The 16,394-nt window shown below is 42.3% G+C and overlaps 1 protein-coding gene and 1 long non-coding RNA gene across 4 annotated transcripts; one reads left to right on the top strand and one right to left on the bottom strand.

The window, feature by feature from the left end:
- Positions 1–1,630: 1,630 nt before the first annotated feature.
- LOC109476416 lies at positions 1,631–10,383 on the top strand. 2 transcript variants are annotated; one of them, XM_019777349.1, is made up of 5 exons: positions 1,631–1,737; positions 4,403–7,796; positions 7,990–8,115; positions 8,425–8,577; positions 8,787–10,383. In XM_019777349.1, the coding sequence occupies exons 2-5, from the start codon at positions 4,447–4,449 to the stop codon at positions 9,148–9,150; spliced, it is 3,993 nt and encodes a 1,330-aa protein (XP_019632908.1). In that variant the 5' UTR covers positions 1,631–1,737; positions 4,403–4,446; the 3' UTR covers positions 9,151–10,383. The 2 variants fall into 2 exon arrangements, with proteins under 2 accessions (XP_019632908.1, XP_019632907.1); XM_019777348.1 differs by having other exon boundaries at positions 8,422–8,577; positions 8,787–10,382.
- On the bottom strand, positions 8,458–11,734 carry LOC109476417. 2 transcript variants are annotated; one of them, XR_002140611.1, is made up of 3 exons: positions 11,531–11,734; positions 10,520–10,578; positions 8,458–8,558 (listed from the first exon to the last, which is right to left on the bottom strand). It is a non-coding gene; the product is annotated as an uncharacterized LOC109476417 (long non-coding RNA). The 2 variants fall into 2 exon arrangements; XR_002140610.1 differs by lacking the exon at positions 11,531–11,734 and adding an exon at positions 10,751–10,839.
- Between the last annotated feature and the right edge of the window lie 4,660 nt (positions 11,735–16,394).

Genomic DNA, 16,394 nt, shown 5'->3' with positions numbered 1-16,394 from the left:
AGACGTTTGTAATCTATGCAGTGTGGGATTTCTGATAAAGCTTTTTTTGGAAGAAAATTTATACATAATGCACAATTTTTTTTAACCACCAAGGTCTTTACATGCTGGGTTCAAACAGACTGTGTTTACAGACATTGGTCAATCTACAATTCACCATGATGAAAACAACCAAGGAGCTTTGAAATACTTCTTGAAACAACCAAATTGATACACATTCAGGGTTAGGAGTGATAAAACCGAGGGCATTTATGCTATGCATTATGTATTTTGTGAAACCAAGCAAAATGGTGTTTCTGCAATTTTTTGTATGGTTACAACAAGGTTAATTAAAAGCACTTCAACAATGTTGTTTCTAATGCATTTTTCAAGTTATTGCAGGTTCTTACCCAATGGCCAAGTGTATGGTTTAAACCTCTACCATTAACCTGCAAGTTCCCCAATTTACTGGGAAAATAAAAACTTAGCCAAGTATTGTTACTAAAGTAGACTGAATGGTATGCTTGAGGCACAAAAACATTGACTCCTCTATAGTTCACACAGGCCAACTCCTTAGTTGGTATTTTATATATCCCATTTCCAACCTGGGGAGCCTGGTAGACTTAAATAGTAGTAATATGGTAGACAAACATTGAAAAACAACATGGTGTGTCAACTTAAACTAGATGCTTGCTCTAAGTCCTATATTGTGTTTTACTGCTTTTTCCGAGGGAATGGAAGGAATAATGAATGTGTGAGATTTGAGAAGTTATGAGGGTAGTGTTTTCTTTTTGTTTGGAAATGTGGCAAAGGTGGAGTACAATTTGCGGTACAATGTTCAATGTATATGACTACTTGTTTAAATTCTCAACTTTGTCTATAATTATATAGTATAAAAGCTATTGGTTTTAGTCCCAAGCTGGTAGTCAATGAATACAGCACTTTTTTTTATGTGTATTACACATAAGAGAACAATTCTTCACAATATCAAGAACATTATACTACATGTACATCAAAGCAAGGAGGTTAAATGCAAGGTTGTATTTAACCTCCTTGATCAAAGGGACACATGCACACCTGGGTTTAAAAGTTGTGAAAAGTATTGCTTTCATCAATTTTGTAAAGTGATATTGTTCTTCAACTAAACTGTGAAGGGTGAACAGTTCCTGAGAGTCACAACAATGTTCACACCTAAATTTCCCGCAAAACACGAGACTAGTTACAGCCGGTGTGTCTCAACTTGTGAAACCTGTGCTTTTATCAATTTTGTAAGGCAATATTGTTCTTCAATCTAACTGTAAAGAACGAACACTTCCTGAGATTCACAACTACGTTCACACCTGAATTTCAGACAAAAGAGAAGGTTATCAAATTTAACAATGAGTCTGTCTGGTGTGTGAATGGCTGTCTGGTGTGTCTAGGAATGAACCATATCACATTATAGGTAAAATCTAAAACTGTACACTATAAAAATCTTCAAAACTACATAAGTTTCTTTAAGAATATAATTCAAAAGTTATTTTAGCTACAGGTGACATGTATAGAAACAACCCAAGGCATCAATTTCTCATCCTTACCCCAAAATCAGGTTTGACATTTTACCCCCCCCCCTCCTTTTTTTGGGCCTAATCGTTACCTGCGAATGGATTTGAGCTTCACCTATCATTCTGACTAAAGACTCCGGCCGTGCGGGGAGGTTTCTTACAACCTCCTTGCTCCTTGCAAGCAAGCATGTTGACTGTCATCTGGGTGAAGTACAAGGTAAGAGGCTTTTTTTCACAATATAGTTTAGGCCACACCAATTTGATCTGTTGGTTTTCAGATTTTTTTCTGAAAAAATATGAAGGGACAGGGAAAAAAAGTAAAAATAAAAACAGACCAGGGCACCCTATGATAGCCCCAAAGAGATGATGCTATATAGGAGCTATGAAGTCAACATACCAGGCTAGTTTGTAATTCAAACATAACATTTGAAACCTTTTATCAAAACACTGCATTGATACTAGATAGAAAAATTGTAAGAACTATGATGAGAAGAGACCTCCTTTAATTGCTGGGACCAAAATATGACCATTTTGAAAATGATCCAGAAGATAAAATGTTTTTCTTTTTCTTGCATATCAGAAAAAAATGAAGCGGGCGAATTCTTGAACCAACAAATTAAATTAGTGTGGCCTTACATGACTTTAGAAATCATCTTAGCATGGTAATTCAGTCACCTTTACGCTAGAAGTGGAATGATCCAGATTATGATCTTGATGACTTATACTAGTTATAGGACAAAAATACACACATAATGGCATGTAATTCCTTACTACTTGAAGCATATTCTGAAAATTTCTGTACAAATACTTGGACTAATTTCAATCCTTTCTTGAGTGCTAAAAGAATGTTTCAAAATGCCGTATATATATGATATTCAGAATACAGTCATTCCAACAACATTCCAACCATTCCTGGCAAGAAATCTATGAATTTGAAATACTCCCAAAAATTTCCAAACAAAGTTCAAACAGCTAGGAATATACAAAGAATTCTCATTCAGACAGCATTCTGGATCATTTGGCATTTGTGTGAAGGGTGTTTTTTTTATGTTTTCAGTTCTTTTACAATAATCTTCTTTGAAGAATTGATTGAATTGGGCAATTATCTTGACATTCAAGAGCACAGACATGTCCAATTCAATCAATTCTTCAACTATACTATACTTCCAGTTTTGTGTAACTATACTTTTCAATGTTTAGAAAAATAAGGCCTGAAGGAATGAAGTAACTGCATAACTTATCATTCCAAGACTTAGAAATACATGTACTTCGACAATTACTTTAAAAAAATGAACCAACCAGCCCGGAGTGCTGACAAGTGGCACCTACTGGTACTAGCTATCACAGAATGTCGAAAAGGCCTGTTCTTTTTCTGCAAGTGCCAGCCTCATTGATTTTCTGAAAAAATCTGAGAACCAACAAATCAACTTGGTGTGCCTTTATGCAAATTTCAATTCTTTACCAGGTAATAAATATGTGTTCACATCTTGAACTTGCAAAGAAACAACATACAGTAGAACTTGTGCAGACACTGGTCTGTCAAATAATTAGGCCAAAGCAAATAAGTTTTATGGATGACATCCTCCGCAGACTCGAAATCTAATGCGATAGGATGAAAATTGCAAGGCGGGCCAGAAAAACAAGATTTCTTCCATACTGATGTATCCAACATACATATACAGTGTTCTCAGCAGGTTTTTTGAAATGGAAACGCGCTTGGTGGCTGGGAGAACAAAAGTAATGCAATACCTAACCGCACATAACTGGTAATAAATGTGATGCCATGCTTAACTGCATGTATCCGCTTATAAGCATGACCGCAAGGTAAAAATGACTTAATGTCTACCGCACAACCGCATGTAAACAGCTAATAAGAAATCCATATTTGCCTCAATCACTAATTTTGCAGTCGGGCTCAGTTCTCGGATAAACTGGGCTGTTGTTGCAACGGTGGTACATTTAAGGCTTTCAGAAGGCCAGCAAAAACATGTGAGCCGCTGTGGCTCGATGGACAGCTACGGACATAGAGGGTTGGAACCCTAGTATCGACATTCCTTGTTCAATTTTAATTTTTTTTCTATTTTTAATGTCCGTTGCTTCGCTTTTAACATTCAAGACTAATTGTCAGGAATATCAATAAGTGAAATTTTTACTCTTTTGTATTTTTACACTTCTTGCTTCGTCAATCATGTCTTGGCAAGCTAGCATTGCTACAATTCAAGCCAGCAAGCTGACCAATTATTTGAGTCATTAATAGTGCACACCCATGCCACCCAACCAGCTATTCCCATTTCGGCATCCGGCCAGCTTTTTTTTTAAAGCTTTTTTTGTTTCACAGCATAGGGGTCAGGTACAGAAGGGCAACTTTTGTGTTACAAGTCGCGTATTGAGCCTAAAAGATTTGAAACTCATAACCCCCGAGACACCATTCCTCACAATCTTAAGTTATATTTTCATTTTTTGCAAGATTTATGAAGGTCTCCCCCCCCCCCGAAAAAAAAAATCCCATATGCTGCTTGAAAGACAGCATAGGGGGCCCTGCTCAAAAGGCCCGGCGAGAACACTGTAACAGTTATACTGGATACAGATACTATGTATCTATCTATATTGTATCAACTATTATAACTATTAGTATTACTATTCCATTTGTTACTGAAAATCAATGCATGTGCTGATGTCATCCACAAAAATTACTTGTGGTCTTATGAGAAAATTGTCATAGCTCCCAATAGTCACACTTATTTCTTTTATTCTTTACAATATATGCAATTAACATGTACAGGTAATTACACATTACAAAAAACTTCTACAGTCAGGGCTCTTGAAAACTAAGGGTAATGAATAGTAGCCCTAATGCCTTTACATTTTTCTTAATTTCACAGCAACAAAGGTAACACTTCATGCTGGATAAGTTACAAACAACATCATGGCACTAAAGGTGACTTGTGGCTTTGCACGTGTTGCTGTCCGACAAAGTAAATTGCTGCGAGTTTCTGAGAACGAAAAATCTGCACAGAAACATAGATCAGTATGCCCAACAGTCAGATATGAAGCATTCAACGAGGTCTTTAAAAGTGACACAACTTTGAGTTTTGAGGACTTTTGCAAAAGTGCTTCCCATATCGATAAGGTGATCAATGGCTGGATGGGCTCGAAGACAAATCGAGAAGACAAACTCAAGTTTCTTGATCACTTCAAAATCAACAACTGGAAGAAACTTGGTTCTTCTGAAAAGGCAGAACACACCATGCATGGTCTGTGCAAAGGGTGCTGTACCAATCACAAGCCCTTTTGGAACCTCTACAACAAACAAATCAAGTGCCCTAAAACAAGAAAGGCACTTGAATTTGATGACCTCAACTGCCAGCCAACAACTTTCATGAAGCTGGATGTTGAAGAGGAAGGGGCCAGACAATTATTTCAGCAGGCAGATAAAATCTGTAAGAGGCAGTACAAACGACCCCTGTCAGAAATCCTACCAGAGCTTAACATTACCTCTGCTGAACAGGAAAGAAGCAAAAGAAGGAAAACGATGTGCAAGGCCAGAGAACAAATCCAAAAGGCTGCCAAAAGAAACAACAAAGACTTGGACATTACGTATGGCAGTGGGGAGTCCCTGGGCTCCCGAAGAGTTCGAAGACTGGCAGAAGAGTTTGAAAACAGACATGATGCAGAGGAAAGAACAAAACGAAGAAAGGAAAGGGAGGCAGCTGGAAAGCTGAAGCCAAAAGACAGATTAGGGAACTTTGGCACCCTCTGTAACTTTGACAAGGAGAACCTAAAGGAAGAGGTCTTGGCATATGAAGATGGCAAAGATGTCAACTGGACCCAACTGGCTATCAAACATGGTGTCAGAGGCAAAGATGGAAATGTGCCAGGTAATGCAGGTCAGCTGGTAAAGCTCTGGTTGCAAAGTGAAGGTATCGACACCGACAGATTCAAGGCAAGTTCTACTCACGAAGTACTTCGCAAGGCAAGAATTCGACTAGACAGCGACCCAAAGATCTCAGTGCCAAAGAAAAGAACTGAAAAACAGATAAGTGAGCAACTCAGAGTATGTATCACTGAAGGAGAAGTCCCTATTGGAGAGTTTATCGTCCCCAAGCAATACAAGACATACTTTCTCAATAAAGAGACGAACAGGATAGAAACACAGGTTACAGAGATTGAAGGAAGAAAGCGACCCCTACAAGAAATCAGAGAAGACCTATTAAGGAAACAACAGCCTTTCCTGCGAGAGCCTAGAGACTATGGCAGTATGACAACCGAACAGCTGGTGAAGAGGCTGGAAGAGTTGGGGGAGGAGACAAGTGGAGAATCTGAAGACGAGTTAAGAGAACACTTGTACTCTGTAGAGAACACAAGGTTTGAGTCCTATTGGGAAGATGGGGCTAGTATGGCTAACCACGGACACATCTTGTACCTTGTAGCAACCATCTACGACCCAGCAGTCTTTCTGACTAATGCAGAATACTATCAGAAGTATAAAGTAAAATTGAATGTCCAGGCCATGGTTGAAAGACCAGAGATCTATCTCATAGCACGGTGTGGAGGGTCAGATGCGGAGCAGTTGCTGTATGCCGAGACGAGGAGAGATGACCTCCCAACCCTGTCCCTGCCAGTTGTCAGTTCAGATGGACGCCCCATAAAGGACAGATTAAGGTTTTGCAAGGGCGACCAACCATCCCGCGGGTTTGAGTTTGGAAAACAGCGAGTTGGCTTTTACTCCTGTACGTGCCCGGCTGACATGAGAGCAGTAGATGACTTTTGGAAATGCTGCCATGTTGAAAATCCAGTATCAGACATCAAAGACAGACAAAGCTTCATCATGGAAGGCCCAGTAACATCTCAAAAAGCATCACTAACCATCCCGGATCCATTTCACAGCATGACAAAGGAGGAGCTGCAGGAGGAACTGACATACAGGGGCACGGTTGACTATTCCTCTGCAGAAACAATGACTAAAAAAGCCCTCAGTGACGCCTTCAAGGAAACTTTTCATGGAGTGAAACGAGTGCCAACACTCCTGTACCAGAAGCCCAATCAAAGTGTTGAGGAACTGAACCTACAATATCTTGAAGAAACTGCAAGTGAGCCCATGCATGACTTGTCAAACCACACCAAAAATCTTCTATCAGAGCTACCATCAAGAGTACCAAAAGAAGTGTCTGAAACAATCGACACTGTCAAAGGACATCTCCTTAACAAAGACGTAGTCAGAGCATCAGACCTGCGACTTGCTCTACTTGTCCTATATCAGCAGCTGAAAGAAATCAGCGAAGTGAGTGACCAAACACTCAAGCTCATCGAAACCCTGGCCAACATGCAGCAGCTCTGCTATGCAGATGCAGAGGAACGTTCTATCACATCTGTCTTCAGGATGACAAACCAAATTGTCCTGCACCACCTGCTGATGAAGGAATGCTTGCCTGGACCACCGAAAACAATGACTACTAGGAAACTTTGGGGCCACTACATGCACTCGCTGAGAGATCACATCCCTATCGTGTTCAGGATAGTGGCCACCAGCTCCACCATGGCGGAGAATGAAGAGCGACAGTTCAGTTCTCTCAAGCGGATCACAAAATCGTCAGCAAACTATTCAAAGCCAGGCCACATCATCAAAAATCTGTTCGTCAGAACGCACTATCAACAGAAACTACAACCATCGTCCAGCAACCACCAAATAAACAAGATCTCTCAAGCTGCAAAGGCCATCCCGAAGGAGAGAACAAGGATCCCCATCAACCTCCTCAAGAAGTATCCAAGAGATGCACAGACATACTGTGAGAGGATTTCAGACTTCCTCCTTCCTGGCTATGGAGTACATTGGCACATTGAAGAAGACCATGTTGTTCTCCATGACGCCCCGGATGACAAGCCCAACTCCGTTCACGGCCCAAAGCTCCATCATTTCAGATCAACAACACTGAAGAAGGAACATGCCTACTTGCAACAGAAATGGCAGGAATGCATCCAAAAACAAGTTCCCATGCCACTCAGCATACTGTGGGTGTATGAAGGGCAGAAGCTCATCAAGAAGTTCAAAACACCATACCTTGACCCAGGCTACAGCTTTGAACCACAAGTACATCACAACCTGCCATTCTGTCAAGATGGAGAAGATGAAGTTGATGAAGAGGAGCGCCGATGTGAACCTGAGGCAGAGGGAACTGAATCTGGGGCGGAGGATGACACAGTCGTCGTAAGGATGGAGAGACTCGATCCAGAGCCAGATCTGGAGGAAGTGGGCACATCATCAGAAACCAGGCACATGTAAGTTATCTCTAAAAATTAAAAAGGAAAAAAAATTCAACCTCATACTATTCATACAATTGCCAAGTTACAATTTTTTTTTTAAATGCCCGATGTTTGATGCTAGTACTAGTTGTAAGTTGTTGTAAGTTGTATGTGATGTACATGCTTGATATTTGTAAGTGAACAAGCATTACTGTCTATACATGTACAGGGGATCCTGTGTTACATCCACACCATCCCGAGGCTACAACATACCAGACACACCAGACAGGACACCTTCAAGGGATCTGGATGTTTCTGTGCCAAGTACGCCATGCCACACGGATACGGTCTCTGGGTAAAAAATTATAACTTATTTTGGAAAGGCTTATAACACATTATATATGTGTTTAACATTCTTTGAAGGGCTATACAGCCTATACTGTAGTATAAAATAACTGTTACAGCATCTTTGACAGGATATGAACACTAAAAACTTAACACTCAACAGACAAAAAATTGAAAGCACCAAAAATGTAATAGTGTAGAAAAACAGCTGGTAGAAAATATAAATATCACCCTCCATCAAGTCTGACTACTATTAACCACAGGCCTTTCTATATCCTATGTCCTTGTACTGTAGCATCTCCACTCCAGCCAGAAGCAGCAGCATCTCCACTCCAGCCAGAAGCAGCAGCATCTCCACTCCAGCCAGTAGCAGCTGCATCTCCACTCCAGCCAGTAGCAGCAGCACCATGCTGAACACTGACATTCCAACTCCACCAAACACTCCTATGGTCCCTGGGCAGGACAGAAATAGGTAGGCCTTATTCAAGTTATCGATTCAGTCATTTTTTAGAACAGAATCGAGATGTTCGCCATCTAGACTACTGTAAAGCAGTTTGTAATGATAACTAAATTTGAATGGCTCAAGCAAACTGCTAATTATACAAAAATACAATATAACATCGTTTTTAAGAGGTAGCTGTTCTTCTTAGGACACATGTAACTATTTTACTTTTGTTTCAGGGATGAATCAAAGTGGAAGACAAAGATGGGCAGTGCTTTAGCAGTGGTGCTGGGAGACGTGGCAATTGTCAGGCGCCTGGACAGCCTAAAGGCGAAGTTGAAGACTTCAGGCTCACACAACAACAAGTACATCAAAGTTGAGTATGACACACATATAGCCAAAGTCTCCAGTAGCCTAAGTAAGGTTTTACATGAGGACAGAAAAGAATTCCAGATTTGGGAAAGAAGTTTCATGACAGAGAAAGGCAGGCTTCCAACAGCTATAGATGTCAGAAACAGTGAGGTTGCCTTACCAAAACAAAAGAGGATTAGACTCACAGAGCACCTCCTGAGAAGTTTTGGCGTAAACCTACACATGATGTGACTTTATCTGTGTGTATGATGGCATATACCTGACCTGTAACTTTCTCCTCCCAAACCGCGTTCCAGGCTTGGCGGTATATAAAAGACAGTCTGGTTGGGAAGAGGCCTGACATCCCCTTCCCATAAAAACGCCCTGTATGTCCCAAACCGCGTTCCAGGCTTGGCGGTATACAAAAGACAGTCTGGTTGGGAAGAGGCCTGACATCCCCTTCCCATAAAAACGCCCTGTATGTCCCAAACCGCGTTCCAGGCTTGGCGGTATACAAAAGACAGTCTGGTTGGGAAGAGGCCTGACATCCCCTTCCCATAAAAACGCCCTGTATGTCCCAAACCGCGTTCCAGGCTTGGCGGTATACAAAAGACAGTCTGGTTGGGAAGAGGCCTGACATCCCCTTCCCATAAAAACACCCTGTATGTCCCAAACCGCGTTCCAGGCTTGGCGGTATACAAAAGACAGTCTGGTTGGGAAGAGGCCTGGTTTGTATTTGTAAATATTTTGATGTTCATTTATATACATGCATATTTATTTCTGTGCCTGCAGCTGCAGAAAGAAAAGAAGACCTGCATGACCCAAGTGCTACCATCACCTTTTCAGCAGTGTGGATGTACCTGTGCCTCAGCTTTTGGTCTACAATCACATCTACGGCTGAGAGAGCCTGATAGCTAAACTTATTACAGCAGCCGTGAGTCTCTTTCCTTCTCTCTGCAAATAGCGGAGCGGGGGAAAGAAACTTACTCGACAGCCGTAATAGAGGATATCAGGCTAAGAGATCTAGTACTAGATCTAGATCTAGTAATTAGTACTTTTTGTATCTTTGTATTGTTCCAGTTAAAGTATGCCATGTGGAAACCAAATATATTTCAGCTGAGAATTAATTGGAAAATGTACTTTTTATTTAAAATGTTCTCATCATATGTTATACGATATGTCCTATTTAAATCATGATATCGATACTGACATTAGATATGTTAAACCAGACAATTTCGAGTTGTAAAAATGCGCAGGACATTTAATCAAACATCTGACAAACCACTTGGAGTAAACCCTAGTACAGAAAATCCAGGGGGGATGAAACACCCCTGTAAAAAAAGTCCTAGGGAGCAAACCCTAGCCAAAAAAAGCCAGTGGGAATGGCCCCTGAAACAATATGTAAATGTGACATTTGTGTTAATAATAGCTTGTGATAATAGCTTGTGAACAATAAATGGAAATCACACACGTGACTGCATGGGTCTCTTTTTTGCAGTCAATGGGGAGGGGTAAAAACAAAGACAACCCAATAATTGGGTAATAATTTAGGAATTTTAGTTTCACCTAAAAAATTTTATAATTTGAGGTTTATTGAGGAGGAACTCTCCTTTAGACTCACCTGCTTACTTCACCATCGTCTAAAAATCCATATCCAGTCATTCTGCGGCCATAACTTCCCTGAAAATAGAGGATATGCAAGCGAAATTGTTAAATCCTTTACCAGGCATATTTCTTCATAATATTATACACCAGGAGCTCCATGGTTTTTCAAAGGTGCTTAAAGTTACTACTGCATACTGCAGCTTTCGCACTAACTTTTCATTATTGATTTAACGTTAACGTTACTTACCGAAATTCTAGGCCTTATAGAGACATGTGTAGACATCTTCGGGAATCCTGCAGGCAAGACTACCACCCCCCTCCCACCTCGGCTTATAGCTCAAAAGTCGAAGGTCAATCGGACGAACTTATTAATCAGTGGATAAAGGGGGTGTAGGCTTTCCTGTGTGGGTTGAAAACGCATTCTGCGCAAAGCCTTTGCCAAACTTTGATTAATTGACACGTTGATACTTTGTTGTTATTGACGAAAAATCCCATTTCTTCTCTTTTTTTTAAAGTTTTAGACCATCAATAGAACTTATGAAAAGGGCCTCACCCCCATCGTCGATCCATGGTAGACGTGACCTCCACTTTCCTCCCTCCCGAAACTGGTTTGACGATGTTTTTACAAAGTTAAAATTATATGGCGTTAGTCTTTATGTACTTCACTCTTCTTGTACTGCATTTAAAGTTTATGCTTTGATATGCTGACCAGTTGTTAAAAGGGTCGAAAACTCCTTGTGTAGAATTTGTGGTTTCTGATGACGTAATGCCGATTAGAACACGTTACGTTACCGCAAGGGTTAAAAGTTTTTTTAACCTCCTTGGTAACCGTAACGTGAACATAGAGGTTATATTCTGGTTACTAGTATATTGATGTCACTTACGTCTTCAACCTCATTCACAGTTGTGTATTCTTTACTGTTTGGCACTCAAGTTATTCACACTTTCTTTATTCCCCCATAACGTTAACTACGCAAACAAAGTTATCAAGTGCAAGTTGTTGCAAAACAACGAACGGCAATCTTACCTTCCTTTGGGTCATAGAACAGCACAAAAATCTTGACTAAGTCTTGGCTTGTCCTTTGTTTGCTGGAGGCCATTGGCTTGGAAAAAATCCCGGGGGTCCACCAATTAACTCACCAGGGGAAATTAACGCGCCATTCAGATGTAAAAGAGCGGGCGGGACCGAAGGCGGTGAACTGACACTGAAACTTATGCATATTTAGAAGCAAGTCACTCGCGCCTGGTTCATTACAATATTAAAGTAGCTAATCATAATATTTAAATGAGGTATATGGCCCGGCAGGCCTGGGCCGCCTTAGCTCTGCTGAGCTGTACACAAGCGACGTCCTCGACGCTGCTACGCTCGTATCGGGTTACATCCACCATGTCGCCTTACAACTCGTGTTAGTATATAAATGAATACAAAAATTCAAACGTGGCGGACAAGTTTTTTGGCGTGGCGGAGACGTTTGACGGCGTCGTAAGTGATATATATAATATATAATATATTATAAAAACGTAAAACGATACTGTTTCAGATCATTAAGTTGTCTGATCCGATGACGTGAGGGATGGACAGGGTTGGATCGGTCGCCATGTATACGTAGAGGTCCCAGTCGATGTCCTGAACATAAGGACAGAATAGTCAAAGGCATTCAATGCGATTTCAGGTCGGCAAAACATGAACAGTAATCCTCTTAGTTTAGCAAGCGCTAATGGGCTGCCCTAGACTCTATCCAAGCAACCTTTCATCTTGTATGGGTATTGCAATAAAGCTGATTTTAAACCTCTTAGGCCACACCAATTTAATTTCTAACTGAAATATATCACGGTTGGAAATACTGGACATGCCAAGTACAGGCACGACACGCCTGTCGCATTCTTTCAACACGTAGGGTCTTCGGAAATTAGTCAAATCATACATTGGAAGGACCAGGATCGATTCAGCCATTAAAAAAAACCGAACCGTGCCTGATCTCGGCTAGCCCGAGCATCGCAGAAAATCAGATCCTACAGTTACATCATCTCAACCTGGAACGCTACCTGTTCGAAACACTGATTGGAAACCCTACTTGCTTATTCACTCCTAACTTGAACGAACAAGGTGCCGAAAAGGGTAGAGGTAGGCCTAAGACACGCCTGGGGTGCCAGAAAAGAAGGCGGTTCCGCCTAACAACCCAGAAAAGGCGGTGGAAGCAACCAGCCTCTACTCACATGAGTTTAGAGGTCAAGGATGCAAATGACAACAAACCACGTCATCGTCAAAGGAGCACACGCTACCGTCAAGAAAGGCAGCACCATTTTACGTTCGTAATCACTTCGACAACATTGAGTACATCAGATGTAGATGAATCATTCATCAATTTAAGTAGCGTGTATCTCCTTGCGGTGCTATCTTAATCCAGCACGCTACAGGGTATCCAAAACACATCTTTTCCGTAGCAACCTAACAGTTGTACCACTTACCTCAGGTTTCTATAGTTACTCGCGGCATATCAGGGAGATAAGGACCAGACTCAAGAGTAGTAGAAGGTGCTGAGATCAAGTTCTTCCAAAACATGGAAGGAGAGGATTTTGTCTACATTGACTCAATACGAGGGTTACTAGGATGAAGGGTTACTAGGACCCAGTACATCTTCCTACGCTACTCATGTAGGAATAAACATTTCCATATCCTTTCAGCATCCAAAACAACTCGATCCCCTAACATAAATCACATACTATCCTAGCACTAATGATGGCGACGGTACCATCCTCAGACGGGGTCGCAACTCCCTGGGGGTCACCCACTTAAAACCCCGGCTACCCGCATCAGTTTCGGGACATTAAACAATTTTCGCATTTTAACAAAATACCAAATACAGAAAGGTACATCGTACATCATACCTTGTCGGCCAATCTTGGGGGAACTGGCACTTGGGAGTAAGTCCACATATTAATGTCCACACATGCATTCTAGTCCTTGAATCCCCGGGACCACTCCTCCTAGCGGGGAAGGGGATCCGGGTACGACCGGAGTTCCCACCGTCGCGTCAGCGGCTCATCCCAAGTCAGTTCGAAAGGGGGGTACTGGTGCGACGCGATGCGGCACAGCACGTCGTTCCATCGGGCTCCTAGCGCCGCTGGTCTGAGCTTGTGCCGGACGATGGCCCGCAGCCGGCACATCATGGAGTCCAGGGTGCCGACCCTCTCCCGCAGGGTGTTGATGCGGCGTACTATGTCGAAACGGGGATATGGCCGCCAGGATGAGACGAAGGCCTCCATTGGATGGGACCGGGGATCCGGGACCGGGATGTCTCGGCGGCCCGGAGAGTATTCCCACAGGTAGTTGTGGAGGTCCATGGTTTCGGGGCCCCCGCCTCCTCCCTCTTCAATAGACCCAGCACGCGGCGGAGGCCGCGGATGCTCCTCTCGACTTCTCCCTTCTTGTACCGAAGGTAGGCGTACTCCTGCTCCATCAGGTAGTAGACACCGGGTCGTAGCAATCCTCCCCGACCGTCCTCTCCGGCTCTTTCGCGTCCGGGTCCCAGTTCGCTTCAGACCCTGGCTCTTCTGGGTCCCAGTCCTCCCTCGGCTCAGCCGTTGCCATCCTGATTGTACTTCTCGGTGGTAGATTAGTTTGTTTGTTTATTGGTTCGCATATATTTAAGAACAATAAAATGAACATATTACTGACAATAAAATAAAATGCTGGGGAAAGATATGAAGTCATAGTGGCTTGTCTGGGATCTTCCCCGACAAAATTAATTAACGGTTTCGGTAGTCGGTGGGAGTTGCGGATTGGCTTTCCTCCGATGAATTCTTTGAAAAATATGTTTAGACGGTGGTGAAACTGACGGGCTGCTGTCACTGGATTGCAGCGAAGCCAGTTGCATTTCTCCTGCCATGGCATGCTCTTCACGTCATCATCAGTCAGATGTTTTCCACACTGACGGGCGATGCTCTGTATTACTTCTGGCCACTGCATGTCCACAGCTGACAGTGTGCAGTGTACACCACAGAACGTCTAAAATCTAGTACTACACAGGGAAAAATTTTCTTACCTAAATCCCCGAAGTTCTCCCAGTTTGAGGCAACTGTTGTGGAGAAAAGTCGGGTAGAACAAACACGGCAAGGTTTCTTTACGAGCTCTACGAGCCGCCGGAATGCGGACCGTACCACTCCTCCCGCCACTGACGGACGGGGGTGAGGGTACAAAAATGCCTTCCAAACACTACAAAAATCACAAAAATTATACAGAACGGACGGCACAAACCTCCTCTGCTTGCGTACCGAAGGGGGTTCAGATCCCTCCAGGCAAAACAGAGAAAAACGACGGTCAAAGATTCACCGTAGAACTAGACCCCCGGGCTGGCGGGCACTAGCGGCGCGTCACACGGAGGACCTGCCCGTGGAGAGGGTACAGTCTCAGGAAAACCGCGATAACTCCACGAAACAAGGTCGCACAGAGACAGACAAAAGACCAGACAGATCCTGGGGCACCCAGCTAACCCACTATACTAAAACCTGGCCTTGTTTCCAACCCCTACCATCCGAAAATGGCTGAGAAAGGAGACACGACCCGGAGCGTGTGCCAGATGCGTCTGAACGCTGCGCACGCGCACTTGATCATTAAAAAGTTCCTCTCCGGGGATCGAATTCTCAGTGTCCAAACCCCGCCACGTGCACTAAGAAAATAAAAGAAATCTTGAACATACATTATGGATCACTGCGGTGGTTTCTGTTTTTTTCTTGTAAATGTAGTTCTTCTCTGGAGTGTTGACTGTGTTGTTGCCTGGTGAAGACTTGTGGTTGGGACCTTCCCTTGTGATGTTGAGCTGTTCAGCAGGTGTAGTTGGGGTGCGGGTGAGACATGCTTTGTGCACAGAACTCAGGAAAGATCCTGTCTTGTGAGCGGCTTGTTCTCACTTTCATACTTAATGGTCCTTTCTGGATGAACCCTTTTTTGTCAGTTTATTCTTAGTGTCCTACCGTCCCAATAAAATTGTGTTGAGCAAGTTATTATTAACTACTACTACGTAGTTCAGATTTTGTATCTGCCTAAAAAGCTTACCTTATGCATTGTAGGAAGTAATCCGCATATTCATGCAGTGTGTACAAAAAATCAAATGCAAGAACAAGAGTTCAATATGATTATATTATATTCAAAACACTTCATCAAAGACAGACTGAAAGTGCAAACGGTCACTAACAGGATTATACAGAACAGTACAGTAAGTCTTTTTCGAGACGGTTCGGAAATGTTGCGACATAGCTATTGCCTTTGATGAACATGCTGACCACCTTACCATGTATGTCGCTGAACTTTACAGCAGCATAGTTTTCTGACGGTCTACTTTTGGAAATGTGGGGTACAGGATACAACGGATTTGAATTCTCCAGATCCCCATCGGTGCGAGCAACACGAACAGAAACCTGTACAATTGCAAAATGTCTGGAAGCCACTTAGCCACACTGACAGCTTCTTTTGTCAACGCTACAGCCACATGTCCTGGCAGACGCTTGCATGAAGTACAACACTTCACCATAACAGATCATATGGTTTGAAACAAAAGCAACAGTGTAAGAATTCTGCCTTACAGATCTTGAATACAAGCGAGAGTGGAACATATCTCCTTCCTTCATCATTCAGAAAAAAAAGAGAAATACTTAAGTGATGTAAATATCTTAATGAAAAGTTCAGAGAAGTTGTTACTGGAGATTCTGTAAGAGTAGGAGTCCAGAAAGGAGTCCACGCCACACAAAAATATACCAAGCTCTTGCCTGCATCTATTCACATGCCCTGTTGGTGATGAATCTGAAATGAATAAAATGATTTTAAAATATGCCTACACCTATTGAATTCTTTTGATGAATATATATATATATATATATATATATATATATAT

The sequence above is a fragment of the Branchiostoma belcheri genome, unplaced genomic scaffold (genome assembly GCF_001625305.1).
Source record: "Branchiostoma belcheri isolate BF01 breed outbred unplaced genomic scaffold, Haploidv18h27 scaffold370, whole genome shotgun sequence".
Taxonomy (NCBI): domain Eukaryota; kingdom Metazoa; phylum Chordata; class Leptocardii; order Amphioxiformes; family Branchiostomatidae; genus Branchiostoma; species Branchiostoma belcheri.
This window is presented reverse-complemented; position numbering and strand designations above follow the sequence as displayed.

What these genes read in the sequence shown, in the direction of transcription:
- LOC109476416 (XM_019777348.1), top strand. Translation starts at nt 4,447, where the DNA reads ATGGCACTAAAGGTGACTTGTGGCTTTGCACGTGTTGCTGTCCGACAA. An exon ending in CACACGGATACGGTCTCTGG is followed by an intron (nt 8,116 to 8,421) that starts GTAAAAAATTAT and finishes TCCAGCCAGAAG; the next exon opens with CAGCAGCATCTCCACTCCAG. An exon ending in CCTGGGCAGGACAGAAATAG is followed by an intron (nt 8,578 to 8,786) that starts GTAGGCCTTATT and finishes CTTTTGTTTCAG; the next exon opens with GGATGAATCAAAGTGGAAGA.